At 57.1% G+C, this 21378-nt stretch overlaps 1 protein-coding gene across 4 annotated transcripts; it reads left to right on the top strand.

The window, feature by feature from the left end:
- The first annotated feature begins 4549 nt into the window (after positions 1-4549).
- Positions 4550-21154, top strand: FCSK (fucose kinase). Of its 4 annotated transcripts, XM_059876731.1 has the most exons (25): positions 4550-4794; positions 6298-6337; positions 8047-8151; positions 8507-8658; positions 9361-9411; positions 10340-10465; positions 10784-10856; positions 11295-11392; positions 11735-11815; positions 12345-12464; positions 12641-12812; positions 13223-13335; positions 13964-14065; positions 14152-14322; positions 14792-14856; positions 15219-15589; positions 16156-16366; positions 16493-16659; positions 16754-16975; positions 17262-17405; positions 17560-17679; positions 19177-19364; positions 19441-19540; positions 20019-20242; positions 20415-21154. In XM_059876731.1, the coding sequence occupies exons 3-25, from the start codon at positions 8070-8072 to the stop codon at positions 20499-20501; spliced, it is 3240 nt and encodes a 1079-aa protein (XP_059732714.1). In that variant the 5' UTR covers positions 4550-4794; positions 6298-6337; positions 8047-8069; the 3' UTR covers positions 20502-21154. The 4 variants fall into 4 exon arrangements, with proteins under 4 accessions (XP_059732714.1, XP_005218408.1, XP_059732715.1 ...); XM_005218351.5 differs by lacking the exon at positions 6298-6337 and having other exon boundaries at positions 4550-4590; XM_059876732.1 differs by lacking the exon at positions 6298-6337.
- The last annotated feature ends 224 nt before the right edge of the window (positions 21155-21378 follow it).

Raw genomic sequence — 21378 nt, 5'->3', positions numbered from 1 at the left:
TGCCTGAGTTCTTTCATTTTGCATATTTTCGATTCATCCGTGTTGCAGTATGCATTAATATCTCATTATTTTATGGTTGAGTAGTATTTCATTGTATGCATATATATATATCCACACATATATACACACTTTGCTTACTCAGTCTGTTTATTTTAAAGTTGTGGGGATAAAATAAACCCCTTTACCTTTATTTAGTGGATCTGTAGCTCTTCTGAAGCAACACTTGTTAACATCCTGTGTTGTTGTTTAGTTGCTAAGTCGTGTCTGACTCTTTGTGACTCCATGGATTATAGTCCACCAGGTTCCTCTGTCCACGGGACTTCCCAGGCAAGAATCCTGGAGTGGGTTGCCATCCTAGTATATCCTACTATTAATGTATAATCACATCCTATAGAATATATATACATATATATGTATGTATGTACATCCTGTAGCATGTATATAGATATACACACATCCTATAGCAACACTCTTTGGAAAATGCTGCATAAGATATTTGGAAAAGGCAAGTCAGGCTTTGGGGAAGATGGCCACTTAACGATAAAGTTCACTTAATAGCTCTCCAGAAAGGGTTACCTATTTGGTTATCCTATCAGGTCTGGATTTTGATTATTTAAAACCATACCAGAGACTTCCCTGTCAGTCCAGGGGTTAGGACGCCATGTTTCCACTGCAGGGGCACAGGTTCCATTCCTGGTCAGGGAACTAAGGTCCCGTAAGTCACGTGGAATGGCAAGGAAAAAAAGAAGAAGAAATAATCAGCTGTTTAAATTTCTCCTTGAAAGACTGGTAGGAGAGTTTATTATCCTCTTCTCATCTTCATCATCTAGCTCCCATCTCTTCAGCAGTTCCCCTGCAGTAAATGCTCTTGGTTATACACTTTCACAGGGATGAACCACCCATTCCCCAGCTGTCACGAGTGCTGCCTGCTAGCATCTCATAGCTGACTCCTCCGGAGAACTGTTATCAGTCCCTGTGAACTGCTTTGCCTGGAGATGCCCAGGAAATTTTGCTCCTCTTTTCCCTACCTCCCCCTGGCCCACCCATAGCCAAACAACGACTGATGTGGGGTACAAAGTCCAGATCCCTTGTTTCTAAAATAAGCCCTGTGGTGCATTTTATGCTCCTGAGATCTCCAGAGGATGAGACTGAGGCTCAATCAGTCAGTTCAGTCGCTCAGTCGTGTCCGACTCTGAGACCCCATGAATCTCAGCACGCCAGGCCTCCCTGTCCATCACCAACTCCGGGAGTTCACCCAGACTCACGTCCATCGAGTCAGTGATGCCATCCAGCCATCTCATCCTCTGTCGTTCCCTTCTCCTCCTGCCTCCAATCCCTCCCAGCATCAGAGTCTTTTCCAATGAGTCAACTCTTCGCATGAGGTGGCCAAAGTACTGGAGTTTCAGCTTTAGCATCATTCCTTCCAAAGAACACCCAGGGCTGGTCTCCTTCAGGATGGACTGGTTGGATCTCCTTGCAGTCCAAGGGACTCTCAAGAGTCTTCTCCAACACCACAGTTCAAAAGCATCAATTCTTCAGCGCTCAGCTTTCTTCACAATCCAACTCTCATATCCATACATGACCACTGGAAAAACCATAGCCTTGACTAGATGGCCCTTTGTTGGCAAAGTAATGTCTCTGCTTTTCAATATGCTATCTAGGTTGGTCATAACTTTTCTTCCAAGGAGTAAGCGTCTTTTCATTTCATGGCTGCAATCACCATCTGCAGTGATTTTGGAGCCCAAAAAAATAAAGTCTGACACTGTTTTCACTGTTTCCCCATCTATTTCCCATGAAGTGATGGGACCAGATGCCATGATCTTAGTTTTCTGAATGTTGAGCTTTAAGCCAACTTTTTCACTCTCCACTTTCACTTTCATCAAGAGGCTTTTTAGTTCCTCTTCACTTTCTGCCATAAAGATGGTGTCATCTGCATATCTGCGGTTATTGAGATTTCTCCAGGCAATCTTGATTCCAGCTTGTGCTTCTTCCAGCCCAGCGGAGGCTGCTGCTGCTGCTGCTAAGTTGCTTCAGTCATGTCGGACTTAACCATCTTTGCTTGGCTTCTTCCTCTGCCTTATTCTGTCTCCCTTACTACCCTAAAAAATCACTCTCACAAGAATCCCTTTGTCTGGTTCTGCATCTAGGGAACTCAGCCTAAGATATCCCTGGGTAGCCCTGACTCCCAGAGGGATTTCCTGCTACCAGCAGCAGCCACTCGTCTCAGATTGCAACTCCTCCAAGAAGGCTTCCAGTCTTGGACCCTCACACTCTAGCAGCATGTTTAATAAGGAAGTGGGATGCCTACTTGGACTACCCTCATAGCTCAGTTGGTAAACTATCTGCTTACAATGCAGGACAACCCAGTTTGATTCCTGGGTCAGGAAGATCCACTGGGGAAGGGATTGGCTATCTATACTCTAGTATTCTTGGACTTCCCTTGTGACTCAGCTGGTAAAGAATTCACCTGCAATGCAGGAGACCTGCATTTGACCTGGGTTTGATTCCTGGGTTGGGAAGATCCCTTGGAGAAGGGAAAGGCTACCCACTCCAGTAGTATGGCCTGAAGAATGCCATGGACTGTATAGTCCCCCGGGTCGCAAAGAGTCAGACACGACTGAGCGACTTTCACTTCACTTCACTTCTGGATGCCTACTCTGTGCCAGGGACTGTGCCAGACCATTAGGCAAATACTATTGTATTCTTACAGAGGAAGAAACTGAAGCTCAAAGAATTTGAGTGGTTTGCTCACACTGTCAGAAAGTGATGAGAACTGGAGAGGATTTGTCTGATTTCAAACCCTAGAATCTATCCTATATTATAACATCAGAATTTTTTTTTTTTATGGCTCTGTCTACCCCAGATCATGGGGGTAGAGAGCTACACGTTTTTGTGTCTGCTGCTGACAAGCTGCACTGAGGACTTGAGCTCATTAAAAAAACCTCTGTGAATATCTTTACTAGTGGTCTTGGAGCCCGACCCAGCGAGCCTGCCTGCCCTAGGATGTAGGGGGAAGCCCTTGGCCTCTGAACTCCTTGGAGCTCACTGTTTTCCTTGAGCCACCCCCAGGGCTGCAGCTGCAGGCACCCCTTCCTTCTCCTCCACTGCAGAGCAGGGTCTGCATTGCTAGGAACAGCTTTCCTGGAGGCCTCCTGGGTTCATAGGAGAAGGAACGGGGCGCTGAGGTGAAGGAAGGAGGAGGAGACCTGGGCCAAGTGAAGAGAGGGGGTGACTGCAGGGGGAGAAAGTGGGGTGGAGAGAGGTTTGGGGGAGGAAGTGGGGAAGTGGGAGCTGAGCAGGGGATTGCTCTTTATTCATTCCACCATTTAACACATTGTTTTAACCACGGATGATGTCCCAGGCATGTTCCAGTGACTGAGGATACAACAGGGAATAAACCACTGATCCAGCTTTAAGGGGGCCACGTGGGAATAACAGCAATAGTCGGAACAAGGGTTAGTAATTTTGGAGCATCTGCTATGAAGTCAAGAATTTATCTTATCCTCATAATAATCTCAGACATTTGATACAATTATTACCCCATTTCACAGATAAAGAGTACACGACACAAAATTGCCATGTGACTGGCCAAGGTTACAAAAAGTGAGCGGAATGTCACATTTTTTCTGAAACCCACTGCTTGGGCCTCCCAGGCTCCCTATTAACGACTGCAGTTTTGTAAAGTACATTCTCGTAAGAAAAATTCAAGTAGTGCAAATGAAGTTCAAGGTCTCCCTGCCCATGCCCATTCCTGGCAGTATCCTCCTTCTGGCGCTCTCCTTCCAGTCCTGTTGCTGTCCATATGTACTATTATGTCCACAGACATTATTTCTGACATGAGTAGCTTCCCATACATAATATTCTTTAACAAAATGTCTTGAACATTTTTCCCTTTTGCATATGTCGACCTAGCCAATTATCTCTGTTGCATAGTATTCCATTGAATGGATGTGCCCAATTTATTTTTCCAGTACCCTGAGCGCGCGCGCGTTTCCACTTTTCCGGGATTACAAACAATGCTGCCATTCATAACTTTTCCGAAAGAGCCACACATCTTCTTTTCACTAGAGTTGTGACGTTTCTACCGAAGGACCCACGTGACGAACCCGTGCAAGCCTGGTAAATTGCCAATCGGACGGTGGTCGCTTACGCTGGGACAACGCCTGTGGGTTTTTTCTCCGAGTTTGATTTCTGCCTCTGCGGAGCAGAGCTGCGGCCCGCTCCGCCGCACCCTCAGGACTCCCCGGCCCCGGGGTTAAACAAATGGACACACCCCAAGCCTAGAACTCGAGCCTCAGGAAACGCGTTCTGTCTTGGAGACGCCCTGGCTCCTCTGGGAGTTGTAGTTTTGCTGCCCCGCGGAGCCACCGTCTCCCCTCCACACCCCTTCTCGAAGGGACGGCTCACTGCCTTTAGGAAGGAGTTACTCGCACCATGTCTGAAGACCCGCGAGGTCGCCCGGAGCTGGAAATCGGGGAGGGACCACCCCGGGCGGGGAGAGCGCTGAAACTACACTTCCCAGGACGCGCAGCGAGGCATGCGCCGCCCCGCCTTGGAGAGTTGGCGGCGCGGGGCGCCGGGCGCAGGCAGGTATGTGGGTGTTCGCGGGCCCGGCGCCGCGCGGGTGCCCCCAGCCGTTTCGCCGACCGCTGCCCACCTCTTGGGCCCGCAGGACTGAGCTGGGCCACTGGCTGCCCGTTTCCTTACAGGGAAAAGTCTCTCCGAACTCTGGCGGCGCCCCCGAGCGCCCGCTTGCTGTGGGGTGGCTGCAGGCCCCTCATCCCGTTGGCCCAGGTCTTCTTACAGGAGCTCTGAGACTTGGGGACACCCAGGACAGGGACTCCAGGCGGCTGGGCCGCTGGGTGCCGGGCTGGTGACTTTCCCTTTGAGGTCACTTTTCCTGCCTCATTTTACCCCGTCGGGTCTCGTCATTATCCGCTTATCTCAACAATATTTCCTTTGTGTGATTTGCAGTGTAATCTCTACTTCCATGGAGAAGGCAATGGCACCCCACTCCAGTACTCTTGCCTGGAAAATCCCATGGATGGAGGAGCCTGGAAGGCTGCAGTCCATGGGGTCGCTGAGAGTCGGACACGACTGAGCGCCTTCACTTTCACTTTTCACTTTCATGCATTGGAGAAGGAAATGGCAACCCACTCCAGTGTTCTTGCCTGGAGAATCCCAGGGATGGGGGAGCCTGGTGGGCTGTCATCTCTGGGGTCGCACAGAGTAGGACATGACTGAAGTGACTTAGCAGCTCTACTTCCAATCACCTTCCTTCTGCCTTCCTTTTTCCCCAGAAGGCAAATCAGATCCCTCAGTGAAACTACTTTTTCCCCTTTAAAATGCAAAATCACTGCCCTACTTCTCTTCAAGAAGCAAATATGAAGAGGCCTTATTTTATTCTGTCCCTGACTCCCCTTCCCTATCCTAATTTTGGGCAGCGTGTGGCTGAGGGCATTAAAAACCTTTTCAACTTGACCTCAGTAGGTGAAGTTCTATTGGAAGTGTGTAGAATGTTGGAATAGAGAGGCCTTGCTATCTAAGATCTCCGTACAAATGTTAAGTATGACAGAGGGTGAAGACTCCAGGAGAGAGGTCTTGTTTCTGCAGGGTGCATAAGGACATCAATCTTGGAGCTGGACACACCTGACCTGTCTGTACAAGCTGTATATGACCTTCATTATCCCCATTACCTAAATAAGAATCTGAGCGACTCAGGCCCCAGTCATGACTGCAGTATCAACTAACATTTGTGAACTGGACAGAATGCTTCCCTGGCAGTGGTGTTGTGAGGACGAAAAATCAGTGTCTTAACTATGGGTCAGAATGAGTGGGTGAGCTAACTCTTAACAGGTGCCATCTTTAATGCCATCCTTGATTCACTGTCACCTTGTATTGGGCACTTTACATATATTTAGTACTTTTGTTCTATTTTCAGTCCTACAAAGCAGGTTTGGTGTAGTGGTAAAGAGAATGGACTTTGGAAAAAAGGTGTCTGGGTTCAGATTTGGCTCTACCGCTTGCTAGCTGTGTGACCTTGGGCAAGTCAATCTCTCTGTGTCTCAGTTTCTTCATCTTTAAGGATCAAGAGAGTACTTCCCAGATATTTAGAGGTTCTTAGAGTAATTTTTCCTTTGATGGTGCTGATAGAAAAATGATGTACTTGCCATACTGGTTCAGGTCCTCAGAAAAGCAGACAACAGGATGAGATTAAACTTGCAAGAGATTTATTGGGGGAGGGAGGAAGGGGAGGGACCTGGAGGAAGCTGGGAGAGCTGTCTGTCTGCATTCCAGGTCCACTTCCTGTGACGGAACACTGGAAGGAAGACAGGAGGTATGCCCGGAAGCTCTCAGACTGCAGTGTGGTTCTGAGACAGCTTCTGTTGGGTTGAATGGGGAGTTCTGGCACCAAGGAGGCCTCCCAGGGGATCCCCATCTTGTCTGAGCGGGTCTGTCTTCTTCCAGTCGTTGGTTGATGGGTTGCTGGGCCTCCATGTGAACGAGATGGGGGGCATCTGCCATTATGCTTCCTACCACCGGAGGCCAGAGCCAGTTAGGGGGTGCCAAAGGTCACACAGGGAGTTGGTGGCCAGCCTGGAATCCCCAGCCACACCCTTCACTGGGAAGGCCTGATGGGTAACCTAGGGAATGCCTCTGACCTCAGATCCCTGGCCAAGATCTCCTGCTCGGATTTCCCTCTGGATTCCCCTCCTGAGCTGAGTGGGGAGCCGAGCAGTTTCTGTTAGTGGCAGAGGCTTTCCCTGGAAGCTTGTGGGAGTGTGGGTGTTGCTAAGTGGCAGTATCTGTCAGCCTGAACCACGGCTTGTGGCAGCAGAGTCTGACACAGGAAGAAATGGACTGAGGTTCAGGTTCCTGTTGGCTCTGACTGGAATGCGGGTGGACTGCGGACGGAGGTGTGCTCAGGGCACCTCTGGGGTGCCCCACAGCTCGCCCCACTGGCCCTCCCCATGCTGAGCTCTGGGGGCTGCTGCGTGGCACCACCGCTGGCAGTGCACTTCTAAGGACCCGCTATGGAGGTCTTGGGGAGGCCGAGCCTTGGCAGTCAGACTGTTCTTACGTGGCAGGACAGGAGCGTCGCGGGGATAGGAGTGGGTGAAGCTGTGGCTTCGGCCTCACCTTCCCCCCACTGCTCAGAGTGCTCTGGAGGAAGGTGACTGACAGGTGGGGTTGCAGCCCCATCTGGCTTGGAGTCTTTGAGAGGGGACGTCCCCTCCGAGGGCCCTGTAGTGGGTGCTGTGGGCACACTGCCCTTGAACAGACTGGTGCACCCCTCCCAGAGCTTCCCTCTTTGCAGGGAATTGCCCGCACCCTCAGGAGCCTGGACATAGAGCCTCCCTCCCCAGCCTCAGCTCAGAGCCAGCGATTGGGTGATGAGGGGCCTGCGGTACAGAAAGGGTGGCCCCGTGCTTTAAGCGGGGGGCCGCTGTCAATGCCACCCCCTCTCCTTTCTTCCTCTTCTGAGGAAATCTCATGTACCCAAACTGATAAAGTCAAAGATACACTGATCACGTGACCCAGTAATCCCACACCTCGGTGTCCACCTGGAGAGATGTCTTATGTTCATGTTAAATCTACACGTGAATGTTGACAGCAGTTCTATTGATGATTACCAAAACCTGGAAGCAGCCCAGATATCCTTCCTTTAGTGGATGGGTGGAGAAACAGACTGTGGAATGTCCAGGCGATGGAGCACTGCTTGGCAAAAAAGGAGAAAGGGCTACGGCTGTGCTTAGCCAACTCAGATGGATCTCAGAGGCGCTGTGTTGAGTGAAAGAAGACAATCTCAAAAGAGTACATTCCAGCTATAGCTCTGGAGAACGGATGGCTGGTTGTCAGAGGTGCCGCGTGGAGGAGGGTGTGACTGTAAAGAGTTGAGGTGTAGTTCTTTGAGATGCAGATGGCGGTAGTGACCACAAGAATCTGTATGTGTGTTAAAACTCATAAAACTATTTACAACCAGAAAAATCAATTTTAGGATATGATAATTTAAACACATTCACATACCTCTGTATCTCTGCCCAGGAAACCCTTCAACTTTGGCCAGAATGGAGCAGCCAAAGGGGGTTGATTGGACGGTCATCATCCTGACGTGTCAGTACAAGGACAGCGTTGAGGTCTTCCAGAGAGGTAGTTGACCCTCCCTCTGCATGCTGCCCCTGGTGTAGAACCCACTCCCTGTTCCTTGCCACATATCCCTGGAGCCCCAGGAGCCAGGCAGTCCCAGGTTCAAACCTAGATTCTGCTGCTTCCTTGCCATGTGACCTCAGACACATGTCAGTTCACTGAGACTTGGTTTTCTCATCTGTGAAGTGGGAGTAACTGTCCTTACCTCACTGAGTTGGGAAAAGATCTAATGAGCTACTAGATGAAAAGGTGCTAAGTCAAAGAAGAGAAAATAATGGCGGTTGGGAGGTTTGCTCTAGGTGCTCGGGACTGGGGGTGGGGTGCTGGGGGGCAGGTCCCAGCCGTGTTCTGACTGCAGAGCTGGAAATACGGCAGAAGCGAGAGCAGATCCCTGCCGGAACGCTGCTGCTGGCTGTGGAGGACCCTGAGGTTCACGTGGGCAGTGGAGGAGCCACCCTCAATGCCCTGCTGGTGGCTGCTGAGCACCTGAGCGCCCGCGCAGGCTTCACCGTGAGTGGTCCTGATGTCCCCTCCTCAGCACGGCAGGGCGGGGGCTTCAAGCAGGGCTTTCCCTGGTCCCCGCTCCTCGGGCCCCACTGCCCTGCCCCATTCAGGGTCAGCATCGTGTTTGCGTCTGTAGATTGGGCAGACTCACCCAGGTGAGGGCAAAACACAGGGCCAGCCTTTGGTAGTAGTTCAGAGCCAGTGTCGGAACTCTTGAAAAATCCGTCTTGCCACCCTGGGCTCTCCTTCCCACGTGGCAGTGGCTTGCTGGAGCTGGGATGCAGCAGCCCCCGAGGGTAGGGCACCAGCCCACGTCCCGCACACACCCAGTCACTTCAGTCGGTCACCCTGCTGGCGTGGTGCCCTGGCACAGGGAGGGAGGGTAGCTGCAGCTGTGGCTGCAGCCTGGCACTGGGAGTGGTGCCAGTGAGCCGGGGGACCACTGTGTGGCTGCCAGCCAGCCCCATGCTATCGTCTGCAAGCTTCCCTACAAGTGGGGCAGGGGTGGCCCCACCGCCAGGCCGCTTTGTCCCCTCATCCCGGAGGGGCCAGGGCTGTCTTGTGCCTGCCTCTGGCCATTGGTCTTACCTGTTATTGCTTTGCTACTTGTGTGGACTGGTGCTGGGGTTTCTCCCTGGAGGGGAGGCTGCCATCCTTGGCTGCCATCTGTCCAGACCTCTGTCAACAGGGCTCTCCCACTTCTGATAGGTGGTCACGTCAGATGTTCTGCACTCGGCCTGGATCCTCATCCTGCACATGGTTAGTAGAATGCCCGGCAGGGCCCACGCAGGAGGGAGCCATTGGTTCTTGGGGCTGGACGGGACCTTAGAGGGCGCCTTCCTCTGTGCAAGGTGTCCACTGTGCACGTTCGGAAGCGTCAGGATCAGAATTGATCCAGGTGTTCAAAAGGGGGAATTGGATAAATAAAAGCAGCATATCCTCTGGAGGTATGTTAGACAGCGATTAAAAGGTCCATTTAACTCTCTGCACTCACCTGTGCGTTGACTGACTCTGTGACCTGGGGCAGTGGTCATGTGATCATTTCTAGGCCTTGGTTAGCACTTCCTCCTTCATGTGGAAGTGTTGAGATGGCCCATTAAATGTTTAAATTGGGGCTGGACCTGGCTCACTGTGAGTGTCAGTGAATGTGTTTTCATTATTTAGTGAAAAAGGTGAGTCACACAAGTTTGAATAGAATGATCTCGGCTTTTTTAATTGAAAGTTTGGTTGAGATCATCATAGATGCACATATAAGAAATAGTCCAGAGAGAAACCTCTGTAAACCTTGCCTAGATCCCTGCAATGGTCATATTTTCCAAAACTATAGTATAGTCACAGCCAGGATATTGATTTTGATGTGGTTCCCAATCTTACTTCTCCAGTTTGACTTACACTCCTATGTGTGTGTGTGAAGTTCTATTTTCTCCACCTTTTAAGTTTTTGTAAAAACATAGTCTGCATATGAGGTATATGAAAGGATATACCTCAAAAATGAGGGCAATGGTTATTATCCCTGAGGGGGTCTTTTTCCTTTTGTGTATCTGCATTGTCTAATTTTTTACCATAGTCATTTCAAAAATTACACGGAAAAGTTATATGAGAAAAACCCTTGTCAAAGTCCAGAGCCTGGTGGCTTTCCGCTCCGGCCCTCTGCCCCAGGCTCCTCTGCCTGACCCCGCTCCCCCAGGGCCGAGACTTCCCCTTCGATGACTGTGGCCGGGCCTTCACCTGCCTCCCTGTGGAGAACCCCCAGGCCCCCGTGGAGGCCGTGGTCTGCAACCTGGACTGCCTGCTGGACATCATGAGCCATCGGGTGAGGCCGGGCCCTTGTCCTGTTCCCCACTGTGCCCCAGCCATGGTCTTTGCTGGCTGAGACAGGGGACGCCAGAACAATGGCTTTGGGAGCCCACGTTTAGTTACCAACAATGGCTTTGGGTGCCAGCTTTTAGGGGGCGCTTCAGGAGAGTAGTATGCTGCCCTGGGGGAGGCGTGGCCCCAAAAGTAGGTGGGAGGGTGGGCATGGGCACCGCAGGTCAGGGGACCTCGTCCCCTCAGCAGCCTAGTCCCCCAGAACAGGCGGAGGCCGTGCCCGTGGGCAGGACTGGGCCCAGCCAGCTCTCTCTCTCCCCAGCTGGGCCCGGGATCCCCGCCGGGCGTGTGGGTCTGCAGCACGGACATGCTGCTGTCGGTGCCTCCGGACCCAGGTGAGCCTGCGGAGGTTTGCGGCTGCCTTCTCTAGGCGCCGCTGCGCCCTCTCTGCCTCTCCTCCCCCACCCGCCATCTCGGCCTGGCCCGCTGCCCCTGCCGCTGCCCCTGCGGAAGGGATGCTCTGAGGTTTTCGGGATGGAGCCTAGAGCAGGAGGCAGGCCTCCCCCGCCGTGCCTCCCTCTCCTGTCCGTGGGATGGAGACACCCAGTCTGTCCCTTTGGCCCCCAAGGGCTCCGGGGACAAGCCTGGGGGGGTAAGGTGCTGTCATTCTCCCAGAGGAATGCCCATGTTGGAAACCATGGAAACGTCCTTTCTCTAGAGGTGCCTGCACAGGCCTGCCCTGAGTGCATGCCTCCTGGCAGGGCCCCCCCGCCGCCACTGCCCTTGCCTTGGGTTGGGGTCCCTGGAGAGCCTCCTGACTCCCCCACCCACAGGCATCAGCTGGGACGGCTTCCGGGGAGCCAGAGGGATCGCCCTTCCGGGGAGCATGGCCTACGCCCGGAGCCATGGTGTCTACCTGACCGACTCTGAGGTAGGACCCCGGGCCCGTGGTCTGTGCAGCCTGGTCCTGACTCCTGGCTGGCCTGGGTTTGAGGTTTTCCCCATGGCAGCAGCTCCTGTGCTCACTTAGTCTTTTGCCAAACACGAGTTGCCCCCAATCCTGTGCCGGGCTCCGTGCCTGCACTTGGGGCTGTGGAGACATTCAAAGCTGTGGAGACGGTCTGCCCGTCTGGGGCTGGGGGAGGTCTTGGGCACTGGTGTCTGGGGAGTGTCCCGGCTCTCTCAGACTGCATCAGAGGTTTGCACCTGGAGAACACCCTCCCTCTCGGTCTCTTTGCCTCCTTTCCTAACTCTGTCTCCTCCTCCCACCTAGGGCTTCGTTCTGGACATTTACTACCAGGGCACTGAGGCAGAGATACAACGATGCGCCAGGCCCGATGGGCGTGTGCCGCTGGTACGGCTGCCAGCCCCCAGGGTGGGGGGCTTGGAGACTTTATGGGATGGGAGAGGGAGGGGTTGCCTTCCTGCCCAGGGCAGAGCCCTCCTCCTTCCAGGAAGGCTAGAACCAGAATCTGAGGCAGATCTGGAACGGGTATTCAGGGGAGCAGGTGGCGCCAAAACCTAAGGACAGGGTTAGCCTTGGCATTCAGAGTCTTGTCCTGAATGAGAAGGGCCAGAAGCAGGCTCGAGGGATCTTTCTAGAAGGAAGGACAGAGATGTAAGAGGTGCGTAAGAGTCTGGGACTAGGCCGTAGGGAAGATAGAGGAGCCCTGAAAATTGAGGGGTCCCCAGAAGGTGCCTGTTGAGGGGCCCTTGGTGGGGAGCTGCCTCCAGTCAGCCTGGAGTCCCGGCGCTACAGTGGCCCAGAAGATGAAGACCCTGTCCAGTGTGGCCTGGGGGGCCTGTCTGCCCCCGCCCTCCCCAGCTCAGGCACACGCCTGGCCCCAGGGTCTCCTCCCTGACCCTTGTGGGGTTCCCTGCAGGTGTCCGGGGTTGTCTTCTTCTCTGTGGAAACTGCTGAGCGCCTCCTGGCCACCCACGTGAGCCCGCCTCTGGATGCCTGCACCTATCTGGGCTTGGACTCTGGAGCCCGGCCTGGCCAGGTGCCCGGGACTGGGGACCCGGAGGCCTTGACCTGGGCGAGAGGCCCTGATGCTACTGGTCTGGCTGCGGGGCCTCCAGCCAGTCTGTTCCCCTCTGTGTGTCCGCGTCTCTGGGGAGGGAGCGGGCCCCACTCAGCTGGAGAGCCCACTGACAGTAGTGCCCACCCCTGTCCCAGCTGTCTCTGTTTTTTGACATCCTGCTCTGCATGGCCCGGAACGTGCAAAGGGAGGACTTCCTGGTGGGGCGGCCCCCGGAGATGGGGCAAGGTGACGCGGACGTCGCGGGCTATCTGCACGGCGCCCGGGCTGAGCTATGGAGGCAGCTCCGCGGTCAGCCGCTCACAGTGGGTGGGTCCTGCCTTTCTGCGCTCTGGGTAGGGAAGCCTTGGGAGTGGGGACCCCCAGGGGAGGCTCCTCCCTCACCCGCTGGCCTCTGGGCCCCTAGGCCAGGTCGGCCTCATGAGCACCTGCGCGGGACAGCTACCTTCTCCCAGTTCCGAGTCCCCTGGGCTGACATACCGCTTCCCTTCTTTCTTCGTCTCATTCCTGGGCTCCTGTCCTGGTCTTGCTGCTTTGTAGCTGGGTGACTTTGGGCAGGTTGCCGAGCCTCTCTGGATCTCAGCTTCCCCATCAGCACAGTGGGCTCGTTTTCACGTCTGCCCTCCTAGGCCGTGATGAGGCCGTGTTTTCTGGTGGCCCAGCCTGGTGTCAGAGCCGCAGGAGGCAGGGCGTTGAGGTCAGTACTTGTGTCTCTACAGCGTATGTCCCTGATGGCAGCTACAGCTATATGACCAACTCAGCCAGTGAGTTCCTGCACAGTCTCACATCCCCAGGGGCTCTGGGGGCCCAGGTCATACACTCCCAGGTGGAGGTAAGACCTGCCTGGAGGTGAGGCCCGCAGAGGTGCCTACAGGGTGCTTGGTGGCCATGGGGGCTGCAGGGAGAGGCGGGAACAGCATGCTTGGGACAGACTGTGAGCGTAGGTGTTATTACCTCATTTCACACAGGAGTCACTGGAGGCTCAGGGAGGTTAAGTAACTTGCTTAAGGCCACAGAGCCAGAAGTAGCCAAGTCAGGATTCTACATCCCAGTCTGACTGATTGAGAAGCTAGAGAAGAGTGCCCCCTAACCCTTTCTGAAGAGTCAGGCAAGGGAGTCAGGCAAATTCATGGTGATGGGCAGGTAGAGTGCAGAGGCAACACTCAGGGTGGCAGGGGTTGGACTAGCTGGACAGGTGGGAGTTTTCTGGGGGGCTGTCATCTGGTGGGACCCCCATTTCTGGGTTCAGGTTTGCTCTGGAGGGGAGCGTGCCCCTGGCGGAACAGCAGGAACCAAGATGGGGTGGGAGTTGGCCTAAGGCTGGGGCCAGGGAGGTGCAGAGAGGGATCTGGCCGGCCGACAGGCGTGGGGAGCGGCAGGAGTTCTGGCTGGGGCCGGGCTGTGGAGGAGGATTGGGGCCGCCCCTGCTGGGGCCTCACAGCTTTCTCCCGGGTCTGCAGGAGTGGCTGCTGCTGGAGGCCGGGAGCGCTGTGGTCAGCTGCCTGCTGGAGGGCCCCGTGCGGCTGGGCCCCGGGAGTGTCCTGCAGCACTGCCACCTACGGGTGAGGCCAGGCGTGCGGTGGGGAAGCCCGCTCCGGGGCCTGCCTGGACTCCGCTGAGCACGCAGACCCCGTCCTCTCCCCCCCAGGGCCCCATTCACGTTGGCACTGGCTGCTTTGTGAGTGGCCTGGACGTGGCCCAGTCCCAGGCGCTGCACGGCGTGGAGCTGCGTGACCTTGTCCTGCGGGGACACCACGTGCAGCTGCACGGTGCACCTAGCCGGGCCTTCACCCTCGTGGGCCGCCTGGACAGCTGGGAGGTAGGTGCTCAGCGGCCTTCCCTCACCCCCATTTTTAGGCCTTGGGCAGCCCCAGTGTCCTCAGCGCAGCGCCCACTCCCCTGCGGGGCTCTGCGAGCGCTCACCTGGGGAATACAGGCTGTGAGGAGGATGCGGCCGGTAGGGCCTCAGCAGGCCTTTCCCTCCCTGCTCCTGGCTAGCTGGGGACTCCTACCCCCATTTTTCAGGCTGAGACTGAGGTTCAGAGAAGGAAGCGACCCGCCTTGGCTGCAGAGCCAGTTGCAGTGGGTCAGGCCGGAGGCCAGCATTCTGCTCCGGGTCCCAGGCCCCCGGGCAGGCATCTGGAGGTGCCAGGGCTTGTCGCTGGTTCAGGACCTGTTTGCCCGTGTGCCCCCGTCTCTCTTCCTGCGACCCCAGTCCCCTGGCCTTATTTTCCCTAACCCCTTCCTGTGGCCCCATCAGTCCTGACTGCTTCCTTCTCTTCTCCCAGAGACAGGGGACAGGAACATATCTCAACATGTCTTGGAGTAAATTCTTCCAGAAGACGGGCATCCGGTAGGGTGGATGGCCCCATGGGGCTCCGTGGGCCTTGGCAGCCGGGGTGGCAGCTGCCTGGAGGCTCAGGGCCCACCTCCCTCAATCCCTGGGGCCTGGGGTAGTTTTGAGCAGCCTCATCTGCCCTAGCATCTTCCCCCTGGGCTATTCCAAATTCTTGACCGTGCCCAGGCTCTGGGATTTTGTTCAGCGGCCTGGGAAAGGAGGCAGGGCAGCTGGGCCTCCCGCCCTGAATCGCTCGCTTGTGCCGTCTCTGGAGGGCTTGGTCCTGTCCCCAGGAAGGAGCCAGGCCCCCGCTGACAGGTGGTCGGGGCTGGGGGACCGTGCTCCCTTCCTGCTGATGCGGCTTCTCCCCACCTCAGGGACTGGGACCTGTGGGACCCGGACGTGCCCCCCACTGAGCGCTGCCTCCTCAGTGCCCGTCTCTTCCCCGTGCTCCACCCCTCGAGGGCCCCGGGGCCCAGGGATCTGCTGTGGATGCTGGATCCCCAGGAGGACGGGGGCCGGGCCCTGCGCGCTTGGCGGGCTTGCTGGCGTCTGTCCTGGGAGCAGCTGCAGCCGTGCCTGGACCGGGGCGCCACGCTGGCCGCCCGCCGGGACCTGTTCTTCCGCCAGGCCCTGCACAAGGCGCGGCACGTGCTGGAGGCCCGGCAGGACCTCAGCCTGCGCCCGCTGACCTGGGCTGCCGTCCACGAGGGCTGTCCTGGGCCCCTGCTGGCCACGCTGGACCAGGGTGAGTGTGCTGGGCACCCAGCTGGGAAGCCAGACCCCGCATCACCTGCCCTATCTGTCCTCTGGGTCGTCAACCTCGGGCATTAGTGAGACATGAGACTCTAAAGCAGGGGGCAGACACAAGTGGAGTTAACCGTCTGGGTGCTAGGAAGCTCCATCCAAGTCATTGAGGGGTTTGGGGAGAGGTGGGGGCCTGGCGCTGAGCCTCTGGGTCCCATGAGCATCGGCAGAGCGTGCATTCTCCGCTGGGGGCCGGATGGGGTGAAGCACTCCAGCAGGGGCTCAGGCAGCGCCTTGTTCCCTGTTGACGGTGTTCACTCAGCCACCCAGGGGGACTGAGGATGAACTCAGGTGGTTTGCTTCCCGAGACTGAGCTCTTACTCACTAAGGGCGTCCTGGGCTGGGACTCACCAGGATGAGAACTTTGCCAGGCGGAGAACTGGGGGGCACTCTCAGGCCAGGATACAGGTGGGCCACAGAGCAGAGGTGTGAGGGGTCTGGGGTGTTTGAGGGCAGAGGGCCTTGGGGACCGGCTCCTCAGCAGCTGCCCGCCTCCTGGTCCGTCAGTGGCAGCTGGTGCGGAAGACCCTGGTGTGGCCGCCCGCGCCCTGGCCTGTGTGGCAGACGTCCTGGGCTGCATGGCGGAGGGCCGAGGCGGCTTGCGCAGTGGGCCTGCGGCCAACCCCGAGTGGGTGTCGCCCTTCTCCTTCCTGGAGCGTGGAGACCTGGCGCGGGGCGTGGAAGGGCTCACCCGGGAGCGGGCCAGGTGGCTGAGCAGGTAGGCTGAGAGCGCCGGAGCCCCTGGAGGAGCCCCTGCCAGCCTTGGAGGTGGGAGCCCAGAGGGGCGGGGCGGCCCCAGATCCCCGGGGCAGTCGGGACCCAGGCCCCACCTTCCCTCCTGCAGGCCAGCCTTGCTGGTGCGGGCCGCCCGCCACTACGAGGGGGCCGGACAGCTGCTGATACGCCGGGCTGTGATGTCCGCCCAGCGCTTCGTCTGCTGCATGCCGGTGGAGTTGCCGGCGCCCGGGCAGTGGGTGGTGGCGGAGTGCCCAGCGCGGGTGGACTTCTCTGGTGAGCCCATGGAGGAGCGTGGGGTGGGGGTTGGCACCCCAGAGCTGAGCTGGCAGCCCCTCGAGACCAGCTGGGTCTCGTTCTGTTGCCACAGGGGGCTGGAGTGACACACCGCCCCTGGCCTACGAGCTCGGTGGGGCCGTGCTGGGCCTGGCTGTGCGAGTGGACAGCCGCCGGCCCATTGGGGCCAGGGCTCGCCGCATCCCGGAGCCCGAGCTGCGGCTGGCGGTGGGGCCCCGGCAGGACCAGATGGCCGTGAAGATCGTGTGTTGCAACCTGGACGACATGCGGGGTTACTGCCAGCCCCAGGCCCCAGGTCAGCGCGCCTGCCACGTGCGCGGCGGGGCGTGGGGGCGGAGCCTCAGAGCCTTCAGGCCACGGCGGCCAGGCCTGAGGGGCGCCCTGCCATCACCCCCACAGCCCACACGGGTGCAGAAGGGAGAGCGGCCCGCGGGCTGTTGCCCAGAGCCCGCAGGGCCTGTCGTGACTGGGGAGGGGGTGTGCACTGCTGCTGGGCTGAGCCCCTGGCCGCGCTGAGACGGGTTGGGGGCTGTTTCCGCCCTGGAGACCAAACGCCCAGCTGGGGACTGCTCCCTACGCAGGGGCGCTGCTGAAGGCAGCCTTCGTCTGCGCGGGCATCGTCAGTGTCTCCTCCGAGCTCTCGCTGAGGGAGCAGCTGCTACGTGCCTTCGGGGGTGGCTTCGAGCTGCACACCTGGTCTGAGCTGCCCCACGGGTCTGGCCTTGGTGAGTGGGTCCGCCCCTTGCTGCACACCGGCCCGGTCACCCCTTCAGCCTCGCTCTGGCCCCCTCGCCGGGCCCTGCCTCGTGGAGCGGGAGTGGGTGGGGCAGGACGGGCTGGCGGAGCGGCTTCATGCCGGCCCTCTCTCCCGCCCTGCAGGCACCAGCAGCATCCTGGCGGGGGCCGCCCTGGCGGCGGTGCAGCGGGCTGCAGGCCGCGTGGTGGGCGCGGAGGCCCTGATCCACGCAGTCCTGCACCTGGAGCAGGTGCTCACCACAGGTAGGGGGCTGCCCCGGGGCAGGACGGGGGTCATCAGAAACGGGCTCCCCTGGACCTGCAGAGCGCCCACAGCTGCGCTGGGCTGCTCAGTGATTAAGAGTTGCCTTCTTATCCCTCTCACACTCTCTCTGGTGCTTTCAAAATGAACTATTTCTACCTCAAAGGACTTGATGTAGAAACAGATACTCTTAAGAGTCCGTGCAACACCTTTCTTGTTAGGTATTCCTTCCGTCTGTGTTCCTAAGGGCCGTCCCTCAGGGCGGGACTGGGTTTGGAGTAGGGGACAGGCCTCTCAGCCTGCTTTTCAGCACCTTGTCCCTCCCCTGGCTGGGGCCCCCACCACCTGAGGGGGCGCCCAGCACAGGGCCATGGTCATACAGTGTCTAGCACCAGGCTTCTCACAGTGGCGGCCCCTTAGTGTCCACACAGTAGAGAGCAGCAAGGCCTGTCTGGCTCCAGGGTGCTCTCACCTCGGGATGCCGAGCCTCCCCTCCAGCACAGCCCTGGAAGGAAGCTGCCACAGAGACACACAGATGCCTGACGATGGTCTCTTCCCTGGCCGCCGTGTAGCCCAACTCCTCCTCTCACTGTATTGACTCACATCCTGTAATAGGTGGCGTTAGCACAAAGGCCCAATAGGGAAGCCTTTTAGTTTTCTCGGAGTGTACCGTTCATATCCTTCATTTGGGCAAATGACAACTGCTTATCAGATACCCACTCTGCATTGGGCCCTGGGGACAGAATGAACAAAACCAGGGTCCTTGCCATCAGAAGTCATATGGGCTGCTGGAGACGAACATTAATCAATAACCACTCAAATGAACGTATAATTACAAGCTATGCCAGGTGCCCTGGAGAGGAGGAGTGCCATTAAGGAGTTCTCAGTGTTCCAGGCCTTGACACTAACCACGTTTTGGCCAAAGCGTTCCAGATGCCTCCTGCCATTTGCGTTTCATACTCGAAACCCTTGCAGGCCCTTCTCCAGGTATCAAAGACCTGTGGTTTTGACATTTTTATATAGCCGTCAGAAGAAAAGAGATCCATACCTTTCATTACTGAAGCAGAATGTGAACAAGCTATTTTATATAAAGTTTGATAAGATATGCCAAAAAGCTTATTTCTACCATCAACACCCTTTATCAGGCAAGACGGGGTGCAGGAACTGTTACGCTGTAGGGAGAGTCCTGTGTCATCCTGCCCTGGGGGAAAGGTTAGGGTAAGGTCTTAATCCTTTGATGTGGTTTACCCCAGTTCCAAGAACACATTAGGTCTGCAGCAAACCTCAGGCCTTGGGTTAGGTTCTAAGCTTGGGCTCTGGAATGAAGCCCCTTCCCCTGGGCTTGTCTTGCACCCGGGGCTGGGGCGGAAGCTGTACAGCTCAGCTGACTCAGCGTTGGTGAGGGAAGCTGTTTTCCCAGGCTGGTCCCGGCCAGGGACGCAAGGCCAGGAGCCTGGACCAGGAGAGGGAAGCTTGTAATGGGGCTGGGGCTCTCGTAGGAGGTGGCTGGCAGGACCAGGTGGGTGGCCTCATGCCCGGCATCAAGGTGGGGCGCTCCCAGGCTCAGCTGCCACTGAAGGTAGAAGTGGAGGAGGTCGCTGTGCCTGAGGGCTTTGTCCAGAAGCTCAATGACCACCTGCTGCTGGTGTACACTGGGAAGACCCGCCTGGCCCGGAATCTGCTCCAGGTGAGCCCTGGCCCCAGGGAGGAGGAGGTGGACTGCTCAGCGAGGCTTGGCCTCACGGCTCCTGCACTCCCTGCAGGATGTGCTGAGGAGCTGGTACGCCCGGCTGCCCGCCGTTGTGCAGAACGCCCGCCGCCTGGTGCAGCAGACCGAGGAGTGTGCAGAAGCCTTCCGCCAAGGTGAGGCGCTTCCCCACTGGAGTTCAGAACCCCAGAGTGAGTGCCTGCTGCTGCTCGTGGGTCTGAGGCCAGGGGGCTCTGCAGGGCTTGGTACTGCCCTCGGTACGAGGCCCCCGGGGACAGAGGCCTACAGTCTGTCCTCTGCAGGGTCCGACACTTAAGTGCGAGTCGTGTCTCAGGACAGTACTTGCATCCTGGGGAAGGCCTCCAGCACACCTACTGGGAAGCAGATGGGGGAAGAGGCTTGGCTTCACAGCTGGGTTCCAGGGAGTCAGAGCTAATCAGGGCCACACAGTTAAATGATCACTGTGCTGGGTAACACGCCAGCTGCTCTGTGCTCAAACTCCTTGAGGGGGTTTTTACAGCTCCTGCTTGCAGCCAGTACTGGACCCAGGTTCTGAACCAGGACACCGGTTAAGCAGTGCCTCTGGGCGCCCCATCCAGCCTACAGATGACCCCCTTTCTGCCTCCACCCCAGGGAGTCTGCCTCTGCTGGGCCAGTGCCTGACATCATACTGGGAGCAGAAGAAGCTCATGGCTCCAGGCTGTGAGCCCCTGGTGGTGCGGCTTTTGATGGATGTCCTGGCCCCCTACGTGCACGGCCAGAGCCTGGCAGGGGCAGGCGGCGGAGGCTTTCTCTGTCTACTGACCAAGGAGCCGCGGCAGAAGGAGGCTCTGGAGGCCGTGCTGGCCAAGACAAAGGTACCGGGTGGTTGGAGTATGCTAACTGGCGGGGACAGGAGCCCTCCCTGTGGCCCACCAGTTAACCAGGGCTACAGCTGTAAGCCCCCTTGGCCCTGCAGCTCAAGTCCAGCCTCCTGAGAGCCTGAAATCCATGCAGAGCCCACTAACACCTCCCATCCTTTGCTCCTAGGGCCTCGGGAACTACAGCATCCACCTGGTAGAAGTGGACACTCAGGGCCTGAGCCTGCAGCTGCTGGGGACTGAGACCTCTACCTGAGGCCCCTTCTCTTGAGGCTTGTCCCTCTGCAAGAGGAGAAAGCCTGTAGCTACAGCAGCCCCTGCTGTCCTTCCTCAGGGGAGCGTTCAGTCTTCTCTCCACCCACTTCTCTGTGAACCTGCTTCCAAAGGAAAGCAACCCAAGCTCTGGCCCGGCCCTTTCTAAAACCTGGTGTAGCAGAGACGGTGCTCGGCAACAGGACTGAGACCTGGTTGACGGTGGCCTAGGCTTAGCCTGTGCTCCATCTGGACCTAGGAAAGTCCCAAGCTAAGCGTTTCCTGTGGCCTTTACAAATCCAATGGCCTTGCTTGGGCCTTGGCCTTCTCACTCTCCACCAGGGCCTGAAAGAAAGGAATGACAACCAGCCTTGGCAGACCACTGGGGTCCCTTGGTAAGGCCGACCTTGAAGAGGCCTTTGGGGTCATTTCCTGTGGCCTTCCTTAGAGGTGCAGTTTTTGCCTGAGTAGAGACTTCCTATTCAACACTCCCTCCCAGGCTGACTCAATGGAGGAGTGGAAACATGCCTGTGGCAGAGAGCCAGTGGAGTCCTGCAGCAAGCTGCTGCTAACTGAGGCCTTAATCAGCAATGCTGCAGCTCTACCACGTACCTGTGGGTTCTCAGTCTTCCTGGAATAAATTCACTCTGCATTCCAGGCTGTCCTCACGAAGATCCTTTCTGTTCCCGCTGGGAGTGTGGGAACCTGCCCCTGGGATGATCCAGCTTCTGGTGCCAAGGGCCAAGAGGGGATGAGGGTCTGGGACTGGGTGAGGCCCTTGTCATGTGCCGCTCTGGGCACCAGAGGAGGCTGAGGAGTCAGACTTCTGCCTTCATGTTTCAGTGCAGCTCGTGGACCTGTCTTGCCCTGTGGCATCCAGC

Source organism: Bos taurus, chromosome 18 (genome assembly GCF_002263795.3).
Source record: "Bos taurus isolate L1 Dominette 01449 registration number 42190680 breed Hereford chromosome 18, ARS-UCD2.0, whole genome shotgun sequence".
Lineage (NCBI taxonomy): Eukaryota > Metazoa > Chordata > Mammalia > Artiodactyla > Bovidae > Bos > Bos taurus.
This window is presented reverse-complemented; position numbering and strand designations above follow the sequence as displayed.